Genomic DNA, 18,359 nt, shown 5'->3' on the forward strand with positions numbered 1-18,359 from the left:
GCCAGTTAAGCATTGGACTTGTGGTTTGGGGTCAGGTCATGATCTCGGGGTCATGGGATGCAGCCCTGCACTGGACTCCACGCTCAGCGGGAGTCTGCTGGAGACTCTCCCTCTGCCCCCCCCCACTCGAGCTCTCTCTCTCTCTCTCTCTAAAATAGATAAATTAATCTTTGAAAAATATTTAAAGTTTTATCCTTCCCCCTTTTATTATTTTTTTTAAAGATTTTATTTATTTGACAGAGAGAAATCACAAGTAGATGGAGAGGCAGGCGGAGAGAAAGGAAGGGAAGCAGGCTCCCTGCTGAGCAGAGAGCCTGATGTGGGACTCGATCCCAGGACCCCGAGATCATGACCCGAGCCGAAGGCAGCGGCTTAACCCACTGAGGCACCTAGGCGCCCCAATCCTTCCCCCTTTTAAAAGAAAAACAGTAATGAGTGCTTTTGGGGATCGAATTTTGCGTTTCTTTGTCATCAAGAGTAGGACCTTCCCAGGCAGGTTCGTAATGTCAGCAGCATGTTTTGCAAAGCTTCTCGTGAGTAAGACCTGCTGGTGTGACACTTGGACATCGCTTCCTGCCTTTCCAGAGGGCGTCTGTGTTCAGGTCCCCCCCCCCCACGCCACCACCACATGCAACGACGGCCAAGTGGAGGCTCCGAGCTGCATCGCTGGGGGCTAAGAATGTCAGCTTTCATCCCAGAGAAGAGGCACAGACACGTGCTGTCAGAATGAGCATCTCTGTGCCCGTGGTCAAAAGACAGCCGGCATGCTCTGTGTCAGCCTAAACTCAGACTTTCATAATGTGAAAATTTCATGAAAACCGCCATCAGCATAATAAGTACAAGTAATTTATCTGATAAAAGAATGTCAACAGCAAGTATGTATAATTTGTGTGGTGACAAATTGTACCTGTCCTTCCCAGGAAGAAAGGGCTACTGCTGTGCACGGGGAGGACCGGGCAGGGTCAAGGACGGGTGCTTGCATTTACGACGCAGCTCTCGGAGGTGCGTGCGATGCTTTCAGAGGGTCGATGCAAATTATACCTAATAAAGTTATTATAAATAATTACTACCTCTCCTCTCCTCTCCTGTGTGAGCAGGGAGTTTGGAGTGCAGAGCAGGCAGTTACAGATGAGAGACGCCTTTAGTTCTGACTTGGGGGCATCTCATGTAGCTCCCCTCGCCTTCACCGAAGTCACAGATCCACTTTCAAAGATGCGTGACATCTTAGGAGATCGGAGGTCCCTGGGACTCGGAGAGTCAGCTAGAAAGAGGGAGAAACACAGCCTTTGGTGTGTCCTGAGGACTCGCACAGACCAGCTCACATGCTGGAATGTCCCAGGAGAGGCAGAGAGATGGCACCTGCTTCCGCGTGACAATGACTGGAGAGTGGCAGAGGCATCACAGGAGGAGGGGAAATGAGTAGCCTGTAGCACCGTGGGCACAGTGTCCTGTAATGAGATGGGACGGCCACTCATTCCAACAGTATTTGCTGAGAGACTCCCTTGTGCCTACACTGAGCCAAGGGGTGGGGGGTGCCTTGACATTCTCCAGCCCCTTGTGGCTGTGGTCAAGGCCAGTTGGAAAAATGACAGAGGGCCCGAGAAGTGCAGTGCTGACCCCGGGATTGAGGGGAGCCAGAGGGGGAGCCCCCAGACCAGACCAGCCACGGCCAGGGGGAACGCTTGTCCAAGCCTGCACCTTGAAAACCATGGCCAGATGCCCAGTACAAAGCCAGCTCTGAGAATGCGGATGGGGTTTGTCAGAACGGGACACTCATCCCCAAATAGCTCTCATCCCCCAGCAGGTAATGTTCCCGCTGGGCAAGGCAGCGGGCTGTCAGCACAACGTGGGGGCCTGACATGTGCCCTCGGCCGAACGAGGTGAGCCTGGAGCAGGACACAGAGAACAAAGCAGGGCTGCCAGCAGGGGTGATGGGGGGCGGATCAAGAGTCCAAACTTCCAGGGGTCAAATAAATAAGTCACAGGGATAAAGAGTAAAGCAGAGGGAGTGCCATCAATAATAATATTGTAATTAGCATTTCATGGTAAAAGTAAGTCATGTATAGGGGTGTTGAATCACTGTGCTGCACACCTGAAACTAACGGAACATTGTGTGTTCACTCTACTGCAGTGACAAAAACATTTTATTGAAAATAAATTAAAAAAGAAAATATTCTACACAATACTGGTGGGCTGCCCAGTTTGCGATAAGGGTACTCTCTGTGGGTAACTTCTCATTAAGAATTTAAGGAATTATGGGGCGCCTGAATGGCTCCATGGGTTAAATTCTCTGTCTTCGGCTCAGGTCATGATCCCAGGGTCCTGGGATCGAGCCCTGCATTGGGCCCTGTGCTCAGCGGGGAGCCTGCTTCTTCCTCTCTCTCTGCCTGCCTCTCTGCCTACTGTGATCTCTGTCTGTCAAATAAATAAATAAAATCTTAAAAAAAAAAAAGAATTTAAGGAATTAGCTTCATGTGCCTGACATGGCAGAGACAAGGAGGAGACAAGAATGTGTTTCTTCTGGAGTTCCCATGTGTGTCACCGAGACTATGGCATTGTGTCTGGAAGAGGTTCACCAGTGTTAATGTTCCAGGTGGACAGGCCTTGTTGGGCACACAGCTGTTGATATAGGACAGCTGAATGGACCCCGTACCCCAAGTGACCCGAATGGGACTCTGAAGCATTGACTAGGGGTCCATTTATTTCTTAGGCAATCCTTTGAAACTCTCTGTGAGAAGCTCTTCATTACATTTCCCCCATTTTGATGGAATAGTTGAAGTGTCTATGGTTCATTAGAATAGTAATTGAATGCGTGGTTTAAGGAAAACCAGGACTCTTCTAGGCACATCTGTCCCCACGCACCGCAGCTGATCCTGTACCAGACAGAGCTCAGTGGCAGGGGCGTGGGCCGCCAGGGTGCAGCTGGAGTCGTGCGTGCCCTGGGAGGGCCATGTGTGCACACACCCATTTGCACACTGGCACACATGCTCATGTACACACATTTTATGGTCGACTCAAAATTCTTCTTTCAGCAAATGAAATACTGGAACGAATTCTGCACAAAATACAGGTTTTTAAATTAAGAGCTTGCTGTGATTAACGTGAGTGCACCGCGTGGTAAGATGAACGAAACCTTATTGTGTTACAGTTACATTTTCCTCCCTTTATGACAGATCCAGGCGTCACACGTCACGAGGGTAGTTAGCCTTTCAAGGGGTGACACGTGGTGTTGGAAGTCTCGTACCTCGCTCTGTGTTGAGATGTTGTGAACTTGGACGCGGGGTAGAGAGGGTGAGAGTGAAGGTACCTGCCGAAAGCTTCATGCCTTGACGCCACAGCTACTGCGAGAGGAGGACACGCGTGGAGCAGAGCCCTGGAGAACAAAACAAAGAAAGCATCAGTAGGACATAACGCGCGCTAAAACGGGCCCCTCGTGACGCACTCAAAGACCGCGTTTCACAAGACTCATCTTTCATGGCACTTTTTCTAAAACTATTGTGCCTTGCAATAGCAGTCTTCAAACTTTTGTGCACAGTGACCCCCCCCCACCCCCAAAAGAACTTTGGGAAAGGATGGATGCCTTCACTCGGATTGTACGGATAGCTAAATGTTGTTCCTCTAACTGGGAATAGTTACACTGAAACTGGGAATAGTTAGAAATGTCCCATTTTTAGCCTGTTCCATTTAGTTTTAAAAATGGAACTGTGACATCACCTTTTTGTAGAAGGTTTTATTTGTTTAGTTGCACGACGAGCAGGGGAAGAGCTGAGCGGAGAGAGAATCTCAAGCAGGCTCTGCACTGAGCAGAGCCGGATGTGGGGCTCAGGACCACGACCTGAGCTGAAATCAAGAGTCAGACACTCTGTGGACTGAGCCACCCCAGTGACATCACTTTTTAAAATGTACTGAATGACATTTGAATTCCATGATATGATATGATATCCACTGTCAACTATTTAAAAAATAATGAAGCTCTTCTTTGACATTCGAAAATCTTTCTTTTTGTTCAAGTACCCTTTTTCAAAAAACATTTCACTGAGAAGTTTTTATTGGTCCTCTGGATAGAAATGGGAATTTATCTGCCAGGGCAGTTGATCCCATCACACACCTGCTGGGACCAGCACGTGGCCTCTTTGCTGAGTCTGTGTTTGGCCCCCGTGGTGCTGCGGGTCCGGGCTTCCTGCCTGCGATGCAGAAACAGGCACATGTAGCACCACGGACTCCAGGACGCACCTACCAGTGCCTGGGTCACATTTGCCCCCAGATCGGTGTGCTCCTGGATCCCAAAGCCAAAGTTTCCAGCATCAGAGAAGTTATTTTTTTCTTAACTCATACTCCTGCACCTTTAGGACTTTCTCCAGGTTTCTTTTGCCCTGGGCCAGCAGACAATCTTTTCATTTTTCTGCCAAGGGTCTGATGGCCTATCTACCTCTGGAGGACACAGGGTCTGGCCTGCAGCCTGGCTCAGTCCTTCTCTATTGTCCTCCACATGAGCGTGGAGGCAGAGCTTGTGGACGTGATGGTCTCACGTGTGGTTCTCCTTTTCATCTAGATCCTGTGCCACGGTGGGGAACAGGAAGAGCTAAAGTGTAATTTTTGAAGAGGTCAAGTAAGTCTCATGTGGATACATGTGTTTGTGCCAAAATTTTACAAACTTATGAGTCAAGTACAAACTTATGGAGGAAAATACAATGAGTAAGACCTTAAGACGGCCTCAGAGTTTTTCAGGACCTAGAAATCACCGACGTTGGGCTCAGGTGCTGATTTAGACACAAAAGTGGTTGATATCCCGAGGACAATACACTATGCCCCATCATGTTCTATTTTCTTCTGGACGGAAACTATTTGCTTCTCTACTAGCAAAAACCTTCATGCTTGCAAGTAATTTCACAAAGGTGGGGATTCTACTAAACAGTGCACAGTCGGCTGAATGGCATTCTCCTCGGGTGGCCTGTGCCCTTGCATGAGAAGAAATGACACGCCAGCCTGCTTCCGCCGGGAGTTCAAGCTCGGGCGGTCAGCATTCTCTTCCAAGCTCACCCGGCAGCTCTGGTCTAGAAGCTACACATGGCCTTTGGAGCCTGGGTTCGAGCTCTGGCTGTGACCCAGGGCAGCTGTGTACCGATGCTGTGTCTCTGGGTCCGTGTCTGCCGAGGTGAGGGACACTCCCAGATGCGTGACCACGGCCAGTGATCGCGTGGTCTAGATCGTCTGTCCCTGCCACTTTCTGCTTCTCCGTGGGAGGCCTCTTAGACCTCAGGCTTGTATTTGGATTTCCTTTGTCGTCTGGTCTGACGTGACTCCTCCTTGGCGCACTCGGTCTCCTTACACTCAAAGCACACAGACCGGTGGAACTCCATCATCTTATTTGTTCGCTCTTTCCCTACCCGTGCTTTTTTTTTTTTTTTTAAAGTCCTTCCATGCCTTCCTAAAGATCGATCAAGTATCTCGGTCACTCCACGCCCTCCATTAACTTCTGATTACGCCTTCCTTCGGGGACTGCTCTAGGGAAGTGCTGTCCCCATAGAAACCCACCATACCTGTGCTGTCAGTGCCCGCTCCCTCCCGTCCCCAGGTGTTAGCAAGGCCATGCGCCCCTGTGACGGGTCGGCAAGCCTTCCCTGTAAAGGGCCACACAGGCTTTGCGGCATGTGCCCTTTGTAAGGCCTCCCCAACTTCACGGCTGCAGCCGGGAAGCCCACATAGGTAATCCGTGGGTAGAACAGTGTGGCTCTAGCTAAACAAACAGGCGAAAGAAGATTCTACCTGTGAGCAGTGTGCTGCCCCCTGCTCTGTAGCCTCCGTGCCTCCGGGTTGGGGGGTGGTCTGGCTCCTGGGCTCCGCCTGCTTCCAGTAGTGCTCCTTCCCTTCCCGTCCCTCGGAGCCCGGAGGAGCTCGGGGTTTTCCGTAGACCTGTCAGCAGGAGCCCCGTGAACTGCTTTGGCTTTCTTCCTACCCACACATCTGTAAACAGTCTCTCAGCTGAGCTGTCCACCTGAGCAGCACAGAGGGCCACCCAGCTCCTGCCAGGATCTGCCCACAACTTCAGCTGACATCTGCACGTGTCCCACGGTGGCCCAAGTCACAGACAGCAGAGAGTCTGCGGAAGAGAACGAGTGGCCACACGTTCCTCCTGCAAATAGGAGGTCCCTGTGTCCTTTGATTGTGGTCTCCACAAAGTGGCCTCTTTCAAACCACATAAAAAGCAGCAAAAGTAACAAATGGGAACCAGAAAGTTGGAGCAATTACTTAAGAATATTAACTTTTTTTTAAATGTTTTTATCTTTTTCATTTATTTTTTTAAAAGATTTATTTATTAGAGAGAGAGCACAAGCAAGGGGAGCAGCAAGCAGAGGGAGAGGGAGAAGCAGGCTCCCCACTGCGCAGGGAGCTCCACCTGGCTCTACCCCAGGACCCTGGCATCATGCCCGAGCTGAAGGCTCAACCATCTGAGCCACCCAGGCGTCCCAGTAAGTAAGTTTTTGCATTGAGAAAGTAATTCATGAAAATATTTAGTCAAGAGGAGTCTAGAATCTGTTAGTTTATGTTGCACACACTGCGTCACATAGTCATAATGGATTTGTAAGCTATGGACATAGGGAACAAAAGACACAGCAGTGCCTGAAGACCCCACAGTGACAGGACCAGAAAGAGAGGTGAGACTGGGTCCCGTGGGCTGGGTCCTGAGGCAGGAGGTTGGCGGTGGGAGTGGGCAATGCACTCGGCCGGGCCCGGGTAAGGCTGCCCCACATGGAGTCCACTCGGAAGCTAAAAACCCCGCCGCTGCGGAAATCCTGTTGCCGGTGGCGGCCTAGCGCTTCGCACGGGGTGGGGGCTTAGGAGCTGGAGGACAGAGGCCCGACCTGCAGGCCCAGGAGAACCCCAGGGCGGGCCGACCCTGCATCTGACGGGCCATCCCTGGTACCGAAAGCCTTGACATGCCCCAGGGGACCCCGTTCTGGGCCGCAGGGGCAGTGCGACTGACAGGGAGGGCGAACCTCGATTCCGAGACGTCTGGAGGAATCCAGCGCTGAGAAACGGGCGACCTCAAAACGGGCACATTTCTTCCCCTTGGAAACGTGTCAGGCGCGACGCAGACGGGGGCGAAGTCGGAACGGGGGACGCGAGCGAGGCCCGGGGAGAAGACGGCCCCACACCCCGAAACCCGTCCTCGGCCCCGGGAACCGCCCCGCGACGCACTCCGCGAAGCTCTCCTCGCTCACTGGCCGCCAGGGAGGCCTTGAGGTCACGGCCCCTCGCCGCAGGGTTAGGGTGGGGGAAGGTCGGTTCCATCGGGGCGAAGAGGAAGCGCGGCGCGTCGGGCCAGCGCGTCCTGCCCTCGCGGGCCTGCAGCGACCCGGCGCCCTCGCTCGCCCGAAGGGGGCCGGGAAGCCGGTGGGGCGCCCGGGAGGGCGGGCTGCGGGTGCGGGAGAGGCCCGTGCGCCCTGCGGCCGCTGCCCGGGACCAGGGGCGCCCCTGGGGCTCTCCGGGCCGCGCCGTCCGGAGCGGCGACCCCGCGGTGCAGCGGGGACCCCGCGGTGCAGGCGCCTCCGAGCAGCCGCCGGGCCGCGCCGAGGACGCCAGAGCGGCCGGCGGGAGCCCGCACGCCGGGCGTCTCGGAGCCGGGAACGGGGCCCGCGGACCCGGGCGGGCGGGTGTCCAGGGCAGCCCCGGCACGCGCTCGAGGCCGGCTGCCCGCGGGACAGACGGACGCGCCCGTCGCGGAGTCAGCGGGGGGCGGGCGACCGGGCGGGCGCAGGCCGGCGGCGCGGGAGGGGCCTCCGCGGAGCGCGGGCCGGAATCAGCGCACGAGCCGGCGCGGACCGGGCTGGGCGCGCCCGACGCCGGCGGCTCCTCGGAGGCCCCTCCCGCGAGCGTCCGTCCGCAGGCGCGGCCCCGCACAGCCTCCGCGCGCCCGGGACGGTCCGGCCTCCGCCGCACGCGCACGCGCCCGGGGACGCCGCCGCCGGGACACAGCGCTGCGCGTGCGCACGCCGCGCGGTGACGCCACCCGGCCCGGGCGCGCGGTGGGGCGGAGCCTCGGAACGCCGCCGCCTTCCGCGCGCTACCCTCGCCGCCCGCGGTCGTCATCAGGCTGCGCCGCGCCGTGACGCCATCGGGCCCCGACGCGCTGGGGGCGGGCCGGAGCGCGCGGCGGCCCTCTGCGGCGTCGGAGCGGGGCGGCCGGAACATGGCGGACCAGATCCCTCTGTGCCCGGTGCGCGGCGCGGCGGCCGCGGCCAACCGCAGGCGCGCGGCCTACTACAGCGTGGCGGGGCCCGGGCCCGGGGCCGAGCGGCCCGGCAGGTGAGGACGCGCCCACGTCCCTCCGTCCGCGGCGCCCTGACCCCGGGGCCCCGCAGCCCCGCCGGCGCGTCCGTCCCCGCCCGCAGGCCGCGGCCGCGCTCCCGACGCCGGCCTGTCCTCGCGGGGAGCCGCTGCGGGCGCCGCGTCGGCCGGGGCTGCGGGGGTCGCCCGCACTCGGCCGGGGCTGCGGGGGACGCTGCGGCGCGCTGTCGGGCCGGGCGGGCGGTGCGGGGCGCCCCCCGCACACCCCGCCGCCGCCCGGGCCCCGCGACGGTCCGGGGCGCCGTGAGCGCGCGGACGCGGACCCCGAGCGGGCGGGGAAGCGCGGCTGCGGCGGATTCGCCGGGTCCCGGGGCCGGCGGGGCGTGCGCGCTGACCCGACGTGCGCTCGCGGGGCGGTGCGGCGGGGCCCCCGCTCGCGCCCGCCTTGCTTGCGGCTGAAAGGACGCAGGTTTGCGGGGAACAGACTTCGAGGAAGACGACGTGCCGCCCCGCGCGGACCCGACGTGCCGCCCCGAGCCCCCGCGGAGGCACCGAACTTCTCGGAGCCGCGCGGGACAGCGCGGGGCGGGCGCGGGGCGGGGCGGGCGCGGGGCGGGCCTGCAGCCGACTCCCCGCTGAGCGCGGCGCCCCAGGCGGGGCTCGACCTGCCGCCCGAGGTCCGGGAGCCGACGGGCGCCCCCGACGCTGCACGCGCTGCGCCCGCGGAGCCGCGTGGTCCGTGTCCGGCCGTCGCCGCGTCCGGCCCTCCGGTCACCGCGGCCCCTGCCCCTACAGGAGAGGCTGTGGCCCCGACGCGGGACGGACCTCGGCTCTCTTGCCGGCCCGCGGTTCGACCCCGGCGACCTGAGCCGGGCTTCGAGCGCCGTCGTTCTAGCGGGTGGCGACGGGCTGCCGGGAACCTGCTGCGGGGTCTGCGCGTCGTGCTCGGCGCCGAGGGCCACGTCCGTCTCCTCCGTCGTGTCACCCGTGGCAGTGCTTGTGTCGGTCGTTCGGGGGGCGCTGGGGACCCCGTTCCGGGGACCCCGCCCGTCGTCGCACAGGAGGTTCGCCCCGCCGCCCCGCGCGTGCCGGGGGCCGTCGGGATCGCCGCGTCCTCCGGGGCCGGCGGCCCTCACTGCCCCGCGCTCTGCCACGGCCGCTGTTCGGCTCCGCTGGCCTCCGGCTGACTCGCGCTCGTCGTGGGTCTGTCGCACGCGGGTGTCGCCCGGGGCGCCCGCGGGTCCCGGCCCTCTGCCGCGGCCGCTGTGGCTGCGTTTGTTCGCGCGTCCGCTCCCGACTCTCGTCCCTCGTCACACTCTGCGGCCGTGTTCGCGGCGGCGTCTCCGGTCCCTGTCGCAGGGCGCGGGCCGCGGCGCTGTCGCCGTCGCCGTCGGGGAGCGCGGCGTGGACACCTGCTGGCGCCCTGGCCCCGAGCGTCTTCCCGCCGGGGCCGCAGACCGCGCGCCGAGCCTCCGCGCGAAGCCCCGCGCGCGCCGTGCGGATCCGGACTCGGCTTCGCGGCCGGTGCCCCGCGGCTCTTCTCCAGTGCTTGGTATTGAGGCGCTTTCTGGGGCCGGTCGTGGAATTCCTTCCTCCTCAGAGTGTCTGCGTTCCCGTCCTTCCTGCGGGATGGCGCGGTGGCTCCGGAGCCCCGGGGGGACGGTCTTTGGACTGGGGGCTGCGCGCCCGGCCGGCGTGTGTCCGCGCGGGCCCGGTGCCCTTTCCTGACAGCCTTCCCGGTTGCATGTGTCTTCATCTTCACAGACCCGATTGGGTGTCTTGCTGTGCATGTCTTTCGGCTTATCTCGGTTGGAGTCGGTTTAGTCCCTGCGGGTCGGTTTCACCAGAGTTAGGGAGTTGCTTCAAGGACTCCGGTCTCCGCCGTGGTCTCTCTCCTGCGGGGACTGCGGTGACACGAGTGTTGGCTGTGTTGTTGGTCTTCCGTCATTCCCGTGGGCTCCCCCCGCCCTGGTTTCCTTTGCCATGTCACAAGACTGTGTGAGTTGTCCTGATGTGTTGTCGGGTTGCCTAATTCTGCCCTTTGTCATCTTCAGTCTTCTGTTGGCCTCCTGCAGCAGCGGATCGGCTCATCGTTGTCAGTTGTGTAAGTTCTCTTTGTTTTCAGAGGATTTGTGATCGGCTGTTGAAGCATGTGTATGTTCGCTGCGTAAAACGATCGTCCGGTAATTCCAGTATCGGAGTGAATCTGAGGTTTGGTGCGACTCACACTGTGAGTCTTCTGTTCTGGGTAGGACTGGATTTTTTATTTTATCCTGGACGTTTTGTCTCTTCCTTGTGCAGAATGTGGGTTCTGGTTGTAGCTCTTCATTCAGCAGCTGAGCACTGTGTTTAGGCTTAGCCTGTAGGTCCTGGCCTCCGCCTGTGGGCTGTGAGTCCCGTGACAGTTTAACTTTGTGCTCTGATTTTTGGTGTGCTTGGTTGCTGTGGGGTACAGCGACTCTCCCTCATCTCTGCTTCTGCTGCTGAGAGGACGAGGCCCGTGTCTCGGTAAGAGGAGGAATGGTCAGCCCACGTGATGAAGACGCTGTTGGGTGGGGGGTGGTGGTGGTTGTATCCGCTGTGCACGTGCCTGGCTGTTGCATGTGTCTGGTTAGGGGAGGAGTCTCCGCCCCATGGTGGCCATTCCGATTCCTCTTGCTGGTTCCTCCTGCTGCTCTGGGCTCTGGTGGCACAGGAGGGGAGTTCAGGCCCTAAACAGAAACGGTTAACTGGACTGGCCACCTCTGAAGTGGTGCTGTGCTTGCTGGTGCTACCTGGTTTCCCTCCTGGTGAGAGATGGGCGTCTCAGGCTCATGGAGACACAGCAGCTTTCTGAGGCTTCTAACCTCTTTTTGTGGCAGGGTTCCCCTGACTGGTGCTGCCCAGAGGCAGCAGTGTCCCGTGACAGCCCAGGGGAGTCTTCGGTCCGTGGGGAAGGACGCCATTTCCCACAGCACGTGTTGATCTGTCTTGCTGGTGGTGGTGGACGCTTGTACCCTCCAGGGGAGGAATGATTCTTCTGGGCTGCCTTTTCTTGCTAGGTTGGGAGTTGGGGAATGCCAGACATCTCTCCTTCCTTCTGTTGAGTGAGGGCATGTAGGATGTCCTGCTACTGAGTAATTTCTCCCGTCCTCGGTCCTAAGCCAGCCAACCCTCTTCCTCTTAACTGCTGCCTTACCACCTTCCAGAGCTCTACATTCCTTGGCTCTTGCTTTGTTTGCAAGCTTAGAGTTGGACTTAGGTAAGAGGTGCAGGGGGAGTTGGATCTGGACTGGAAGTTGTGCTTTTACATTATTTTGTGACGTTTGGTTGTCTTTGATCGTGGTAACATAGGGTAAAAGGCTTAGGAGAAGACACTGTGGCTCTGTGCTCTGCTCATTCCTCTGTCCGTACCCTAGCATCTCACCCTAGAGGCACTTCCTTTGGATTCTTCTAGCTGTTTCTCCTGGCGTTTAGAATCTCCATGTTTCAGTGGCTCTGTCAACATCTAGAATTGCTTTTCTTTTGAAACCTTCCATTATCTCAACCCCACCCAGGATGGAATTAGATGCCCCTGCTGGCTCCTGCGGACCCCTGTTCCCCGCAGAGCAGGGCTGCACTTGGCTAAATGTTTCTCTTCCATGAATAGAAGAGCGGTGACTGTCAGATTTTACCCCCATACCTGGCCTCATGCGATGGCCTGGAAAGTGTTCCCTTCTCTCCTGCTTCCCGGAAGACATCAAATAGAGTCGCTGTTAACTTCTTTAAGTGTTTGGTAGAATTTTCCAGTGAAACCATGTGGACCTAGAGATTTCCTTTTTGGGTGTTTCAGTTTACAGACTCAGTTTCTTTAATAGTTAACTAGGCTACTCAAATGAGCTGTTTCATTTTGGGTGAGTTGTGATTGTGCCAGTTGAGGGATTGGTCCTTTCAGGAAAGTTGCTGTATTTATGTGCATAGAGTTCGTGGCAGTCTCTCACTACCTTTTGGATGTTGTTACCTTCAGATGGTGGTGGTTTGTGCCTTCATTGTTTTGTTGCTTAGTCTCACTAGAGGATTGATTTTTTTTTTCCCCCAAAGAGCCATCTTTTATTTTTCTTATTTTTTCTGTAGTTTTCTTTCGGTTTTATTTTTTCCTTCTTTTTGTTTGCTATTTAGGTTTATTTTTGTCTTTTCATTCTTGTTTCTTATGGTGGGAGTTTAGATTATTGATTGGAGACTTTTCCTCTTTTTTTTTTTTTTAAGATTTTATTTATTTATTTGACAGACAGAGATCACAAAGAGGCAGAGAAGCAGACAGAGAGAGAGAGGAGGAAGCAGGCTCCCCGCCCAGAGAGCCTGATGTGGGACTCGATCCCAGGACCCTGAGACCATGACCTGAGCTGAAGGCAGAGGCTTTAACCCACTGAGCCACCCAGGCGCCCCTCCTCCTCTTTTTTTAATGTAAGCATTTTGTGCTGTAAATTTTCCTCTGGGCACCGATTTACATGTGTCCCACAGACTTTTGGCATTTCGTTTTACTTTGAGACTTCCCCTTTGTCTCGTGGGTTACTCAGGAGTGTGTATGGAAAATTTGCTGTTACTTTGCTGTCACTAATTTCTAGCAAGATTTCTTTGTGGTTAAAGAACATGCTTCGCGTTATTTCATTTGATTTTGGTGGTTTGTTTGGTGACCAAGAATGCGGCATAATGGTAAGAATTTCAGGGCCCAAAAGAAAATGGATTGTGCTGTCCTGGGGTGAAATGTGCTGAAATGTTGATTAGCTCGTGTGGGCTGTCTCGGCCGGTTCACGGTCTAGCCATTCTCTTGGTCACGGAGGGCGGGTGGTTGACGACTCGACCTGTAATTGTGCATTGGTCTGTGTTTGCTCTTGATTTTATCCACTTCCACTTTACTGTTTGTCCGTCTGTCATTTGGTGCAGACGGAGTTGGGCTTGCTCTGTTTTGACCGACCAAAGCTCTTTACTATTATCTAATGCCCATCTGTCTCTAGTATTTTTGCTCTGGGCTTTACTTTTTCTGACATTAATTCAGCCACTCATGCTTTCTTCTGGTGAGTGTTGTTGGCCTGGCGTGTCATCTTCCGACCGTCTACTTGCAGCCTCTTGTGTGTGAGGGGAGTTCCTCGTAGTCAGCATCCAGTCGGGTTGCGTTTTGCATCTACGCGCCTGTCTCTGCCTTAGGACTGACGGACTTAGATCACTCACGTTCCGTGTGATGATTGACGAGTTAGGGCTTATAGCTGTCATTTTCCTTTTCGATTGCTGTGTTGTTTCTTTGTGTTCTTCTTCCGGTTTTTCTGTGGGTTACTTGAGCATCTTTAGGATTCCATTTTGATTTACGTATGGTGTTTTTCCACTGTATCTCTTTGTATAGATGTTATTTACTGCTAGTTCTAGTATTTTTATTTTTTTAAAGATTTTTATTTATTCATTTGACAGAGAGAGAGATCACAAGTAGGCAGGGAGGCAGGCAGAGAGAAAGGAAGGGAAGCAGGCTCCCTGCTGAGGGAGAGCCCGATGCGGGGCTCGATCCCAGAACCCCGGGACCATGACCCGAGCTGAAGGCAGAGGCTTTAACCACTGAGCCACCCAGGCGCCCCACCGCTAGTTCTAGTATTCCATTATACGTATGGGACTCATCGCAGTGTTCTGGGGTTGCTGTTTTACCAGTGTTAGTAAAGTGAAGAATCCGTATCTCTTTGCATCCCTTTACTCGCCCCTATGGGTAAAGTAAGTACCTTGTATGATTACATAAATATTTTACTTCATGTGGAAAAGTACGTATTCCCCTTACCTGTGACTGCAGTTCCACGTCAGCCAGTGGTAATTTTTGCTGTCTCTCGGACGTAAGCTAGAAAACTCGAAAGGAGAAGAAACGCCGGTTATATGGACCCATGTTTTCACTGTTTGTGTTCCTGAAGTTCCTGGATTTCTTACTGTTCTGACTTCCTTGCTGCTCGTTTCGTGTAGGTCCGCTGAAAGCACATTCCCTTCGTTTTCTTTCATCTTAGGCCGCCTCATTTCACCTTTGTTCCTGAAGGGTGAGTTCACCGGATACGGTACAACCTGTGCTCGACTCTCCTTTTTCTGCTTTAGCACTTGGGAAATGTTACGTTCCTTCTTCTGGACTCCGTGACTTCTGATGAGAAATCTGATGTCCTTGGATTGTTTTCTTTTCCCGTGGGTCAGATGTCATTTCTCACTCCTTCCAAGCGTTGTTTCTGGTCTTCAGTTCAGTAGTTTGAATATTATGGGTCTTGGCATGGGTTTCTTTGGGTTGATACTGTCTGGGTTCACGTAGCCTATTGGATCTACAAGTTTAATATCTTTTGTCAAGTCAGAAGTTTTCAGCTACCCTTTGTCTGAAGACTTTCTGAGCCCCTCTCTTTCAGCTCTTCTAAACCCTCTGGAGACACCTTGTGTGACCTCTTCCTGTGTCTCAGAGGGGCCCGAGTGTCTCCTCATTCGTTTTAAGTCCATTTTCCCTCAAGATGGGGTGATTTCTGTTGTTCACTCTTCAAGTTCATTGTTTCTCCTTTGTTTATTGTCGCTTGCTTCAAGTATGTTCATAATTGCCCAGGACACACCTTACTCTTTACCCCTTTGACACCTGGGAGAGGAGGGTGCCCCTTTCCCGCTGGGCGGACATGGGTCTGCAGTGCCCGTGGGGCTCTGCTGTCCTCCCCGAGTCTCCTAGGGGCGGGAGGAGTGCCTGATTGTTGCAGCCTGTGGCCTCCTCCAGTACGGCCTGGGGCCTTCATCTCTAGGTTCCCATGACAGTGGTAGGGATGGCAGGAGGGACCGGGCTGTTCTCAGGGGCTCTCTGGTTTGTGCCCCTGGCTTTTCAGCTGCTGACTCTCTAGTGCACAGCTGGGGATAAAGGAGGTCGAAGGAGCACATTGGGACATCACTGTTGTGTGCCCTCTGGGGTCTGAGGTCTCTCCGAGTCTGCCTCCTGCTCCTCACCTTTCCCGTGTCCTCTGCAGGGTTACAGGTGCGCTAGGGCGGGTGCGGGTTGGGGGAGGGAGTCTTGCCCTGGAACTGGCAGGAAGGAGTCATTTACTTTTGTTCTGGTTTTGTCTTTACTCTTTTGATTTTAAAGTCAGTCTTATTATTTATTTTTTCATTCACTAGCAAGTTGTTTGGATACGGGTCTCCCATGTAGAGTGTAAAATGCGGTGTTCTCGTGCCCTCACGGGTGAGTGCGGCCGCCCCTACAGGCGCTGGGTGTCCCAGGGTTTGCTTTGCCTCCGAGAGAGCCTGGCCTGGTGCCCCACTTCTGGTCACCTCCCCTCATCTCTGTAGGTATGCTTATGGCAGTAAGATGTCCTTAGCAAAGCTGGTTTTAAGAGTACTTTTAACTTGATATATAAGAAAATCTCTCGTTTCATACTTCAGAACTGTAAAGTGCAGAACTGTAAAGTGAATAGATTAAAGTTCTATATCAATATTACGGCTTTTCTAGTATTTCTGTTTTGGGAAATGTCTGCTATAAATTAGAATACAGCTAAAAAATAGATTAAAAAAATAAAAAGTGCAAATGCAGTCTTACATTTCCAGGAGCAAAGGTTTATATTACGAGGTCTTTTCCTCCACATTGGCAATGGATAGCTAATTGGTGGTTAGGAAAACAGCTTTGATATGGGCTTTTCTTGCTTTGTACGTTTTAAAAGGCTTTTTTTTTGACCATGTAAAAATGTCATTTTGTGTTCATATTGTATAAGGAGTCGTAATGTATTTTACAGGTTCTCAGGTTTTCCTTGGAGTGAAATTACTTTCGGTTCATTATAATCATACCAGTTTAGGACACATGTGGTTAAAATATAGTGATCATAGATTGTTACAACTTGTATAAAATTTTTCATCATTGGGTTTTACTTGAAAATTTCAAGGGGACGAATTAGATAGGATTTGAGTGTCGTCGATACATGAGGATGTTCTTGATTTCTTTGGAGGGGGGTGGTTTTTTTATAGGTTTTTTTTTCGGAAGTTATTAGGTGAATGAAACGCTGTGTCCCATGCATAGTATTTAATAGTTCAGTAAGAGTATAATTACTATATAAGATCATTTTCTATAAACGAGTGTGAGGCATTGATTTTCTTCTTGTATTTTGTATAGCTGGGTAAAAGTAAGGTATTTGTGAATTTGACTTTCCATTTCTGTCTCTTAAATGGTGCCTCTGTCATTGAGATCATCTTCACAGTGGAAAGAAGAATGACTGACACTGGACATCATTTTGTTTATCTGTGTCTGTTAGTGCCTTTTCTTTGCTTCATGTCGCAGTGTAGCTTTTGGCCCTGCCTAGAGCCATTTGCAGTATTATAATAGTTAAACTTTAGTGTTTGAGAAGAGATTCATGCTGAGAACAGATGGCTAGTGTCTGATTATCTCTAAAATATTAGTGCGTTTCTTGATAGAGGCAACACAAATTTTTTAATGCTAGTTTTCTCATTCTGAGTGTCTATACACAATTTTCTCTGAATCTTAAAAATTGTACAAGTATGATGATGATCTAAAAAATACCTTGCTAGTTGTAAAAGATCAAACTTCTGTTTTTCTGTGATGATTCACAACTGAAAAGGTTTTTTTCAAGTACCAATGGCACTTCCTTTTTTGTTTTTCTTTAAGATTTCATTTATTTATTTGAGAGAGAGAGAGGGTGCATAAGCAGGGGAAATGGCCGAGGGAGGGGAGAAGCAGACTCCTGCTGAGCAGGGAACCCAGTGTGGGGCTCCATCCCAGGATCCTGGGACCGTGACCTGAGCTGAAGGCAGACGCTGAACCAGTGGAGCCACCCAGACGCCCCTCCTGAGTGAGTCTTAAGGTAGCATTTATCCAAGTGCTCAGGCCCAGGACTCTTTGGAGCCAGAGACCTACTTTTAAGGATCTGTAGTTCACTTGAGCTTTCGAAATTCTTTAAACCTGCCAGAAAAGGTATGTTTCACTTCATCTTCTACAACTGACAGTTACTAGCACGAAGATAGATTTGGTGATTATGAACATCACAGTTTCAGGAAACTGGATTATGTGTCCTGAGCTAACTGGCCACTTAGCTTTTAATTTCTGGATTGGTATTTACAGAATACTAGATATTGTACCATCAGCTCTAATTTAGAAGCTTGTTTCCATTTATGTGTCGTGTTGCTGTCATACCTTATGTCAGGAGATTGGCACTGAGGCTTGTTAGGGAACCCCGCGGAAGAGGAGTCGGTGGCTCCGAGGTTACCATGTACATAGCTCATGCGGGCGGCGGGCGTCTCTGGGCACGAGGACTGACTGGCCCTTGCCTGTCTTGCTTGTTTTCATTGCTAAGGTCAAGGTGTGCTTTTCAGGCAGTGCTCTTTTGTTCATTTTCCAACAGCTATTCTGCTGTCTGTCCTCTGCTGTTGTCGGAAGGAAGAGTCCCAACTTCCCAGGATAGGGTTTTGCTGCTTGTTAATGACTCATCAGTGACACACTTGAACTTGGAACTGTGTTTGGTGAAGGAAACATACGCATTTCTTTATAGCACTTTGTTTCTTTGTTTCTCTACTTTATTAACATGCAGGCAAAGGGGGCAGTGTTTATTTTTCTTAAAGAAGGCTTAAGCACTAGGCATATTTTAAATGGTTTCTCCCTTTCCTATCAGTTGGCTTCCCAGGAATGCTTCTCCTCAAAATGGGAACAATACGGCTGTTCGATACTTGCTGTGAGTTTAAGCTAGTTATTGTATTGACCTACTTTTACTTTTACTCAGATCCATGTAAATTATGCACCTTCTAGTACTTGAGTGTTTTGTTGAAAGTTCCCAATTTTTCTAAACCTTTGGCAGCAGCTAAGAGCGCTGTCTCCATTTCTTCGTGTGGCAGTACCCTTGGGTTTGGTATCATCTGTTCTGTCGTCTTTGTTCACATTGTTTTTACTCGTTTTAAAAATATGTTTCCAGAATTATACTTAATTGCTGGAAACGTTGATTTTTCTTGAGTGACAAACCAATTAAGTGTGTATGACACTAGGCAACAAAGACACTTAAGATTTTCTGCTTATCCTGTCTCTGAAAAAATCCATTATTCATCATCTTATTGTTTTTAAATACTGAGGTAAAATT

General features: G+C 53.1%; 2 protein-coding genes across 10 annotated transcripts in view; one reads left to right on the forward strand and one right to left on the reverse strand.

Annotated features, from left to right (window-relative positions):
- Positions 1-2,126: 2,126 nt before the first annotated feature.
- On the reverse strand, positions 2,127-8,193 carry LOC101672862 (collagen alpha-1(I) chain-like). Its single transcript, XM_045085294.1, has 2 exons — positions 6,999-8,193; positions 2,127-3,373 (listed from the first exon to the last, which is right to left on the reverse strand). The coding sequence occupies exon 1, from the start codon at positions 8,191-8,193 to the stop codon at positions 7,048-7,050; it is 1,146 nt and encodes a 381-aa protein (XP_044941229.1). The 3' UTR covers positions 2,127-3,373; positions 6,999-7,047.
- The window catches only part of ATP9B (ATPase phospholipid transporting 9B (putative)), a 223,525-nt gene continuing 212,298 nt past the window's right edge, over positions 7,133-18,359 (forward strand). For 6 of the 9 annotated variants that reach the window (XR_006608195.1, XR_006608194.1, XM_045085251.1 and 3 more), the window contains exon 1: positions 8,116-8,307. Coding sequence is in view for 6 of the 9 variants with exons in the window: in XM_045085251.1 (XP_044941186.1) it covers positions 8,192-8,307 (116 nt within the window). In the remaining 3 variants the exon portion in view is untranslated. Of the gene's footprint in view, positions 7,246-8,114; positions 8,308-18,359 lie in introns of those variants that run through there. The other 3 variants (XM_045085252.1, XM_045085253.1, XM_045085258.1) reach the window with 2 other exon arrangements.

This window comes from Mustela putorius, unplaced genomic scaffold (genome assembly GCF_011764305.1).
Source record: "Mustela putorius furo isolate JIRA1106 unplaced genomic scaffold, ASM1176430v1.1 tig00000835_pilon_pilon_pilon, whole genome shotgun sequence".
NCBI lineage: Eukaryota > Metazoa > Chordata > Mammalia > Carnivora > Mustelidae > Mustela > Mustela putorius.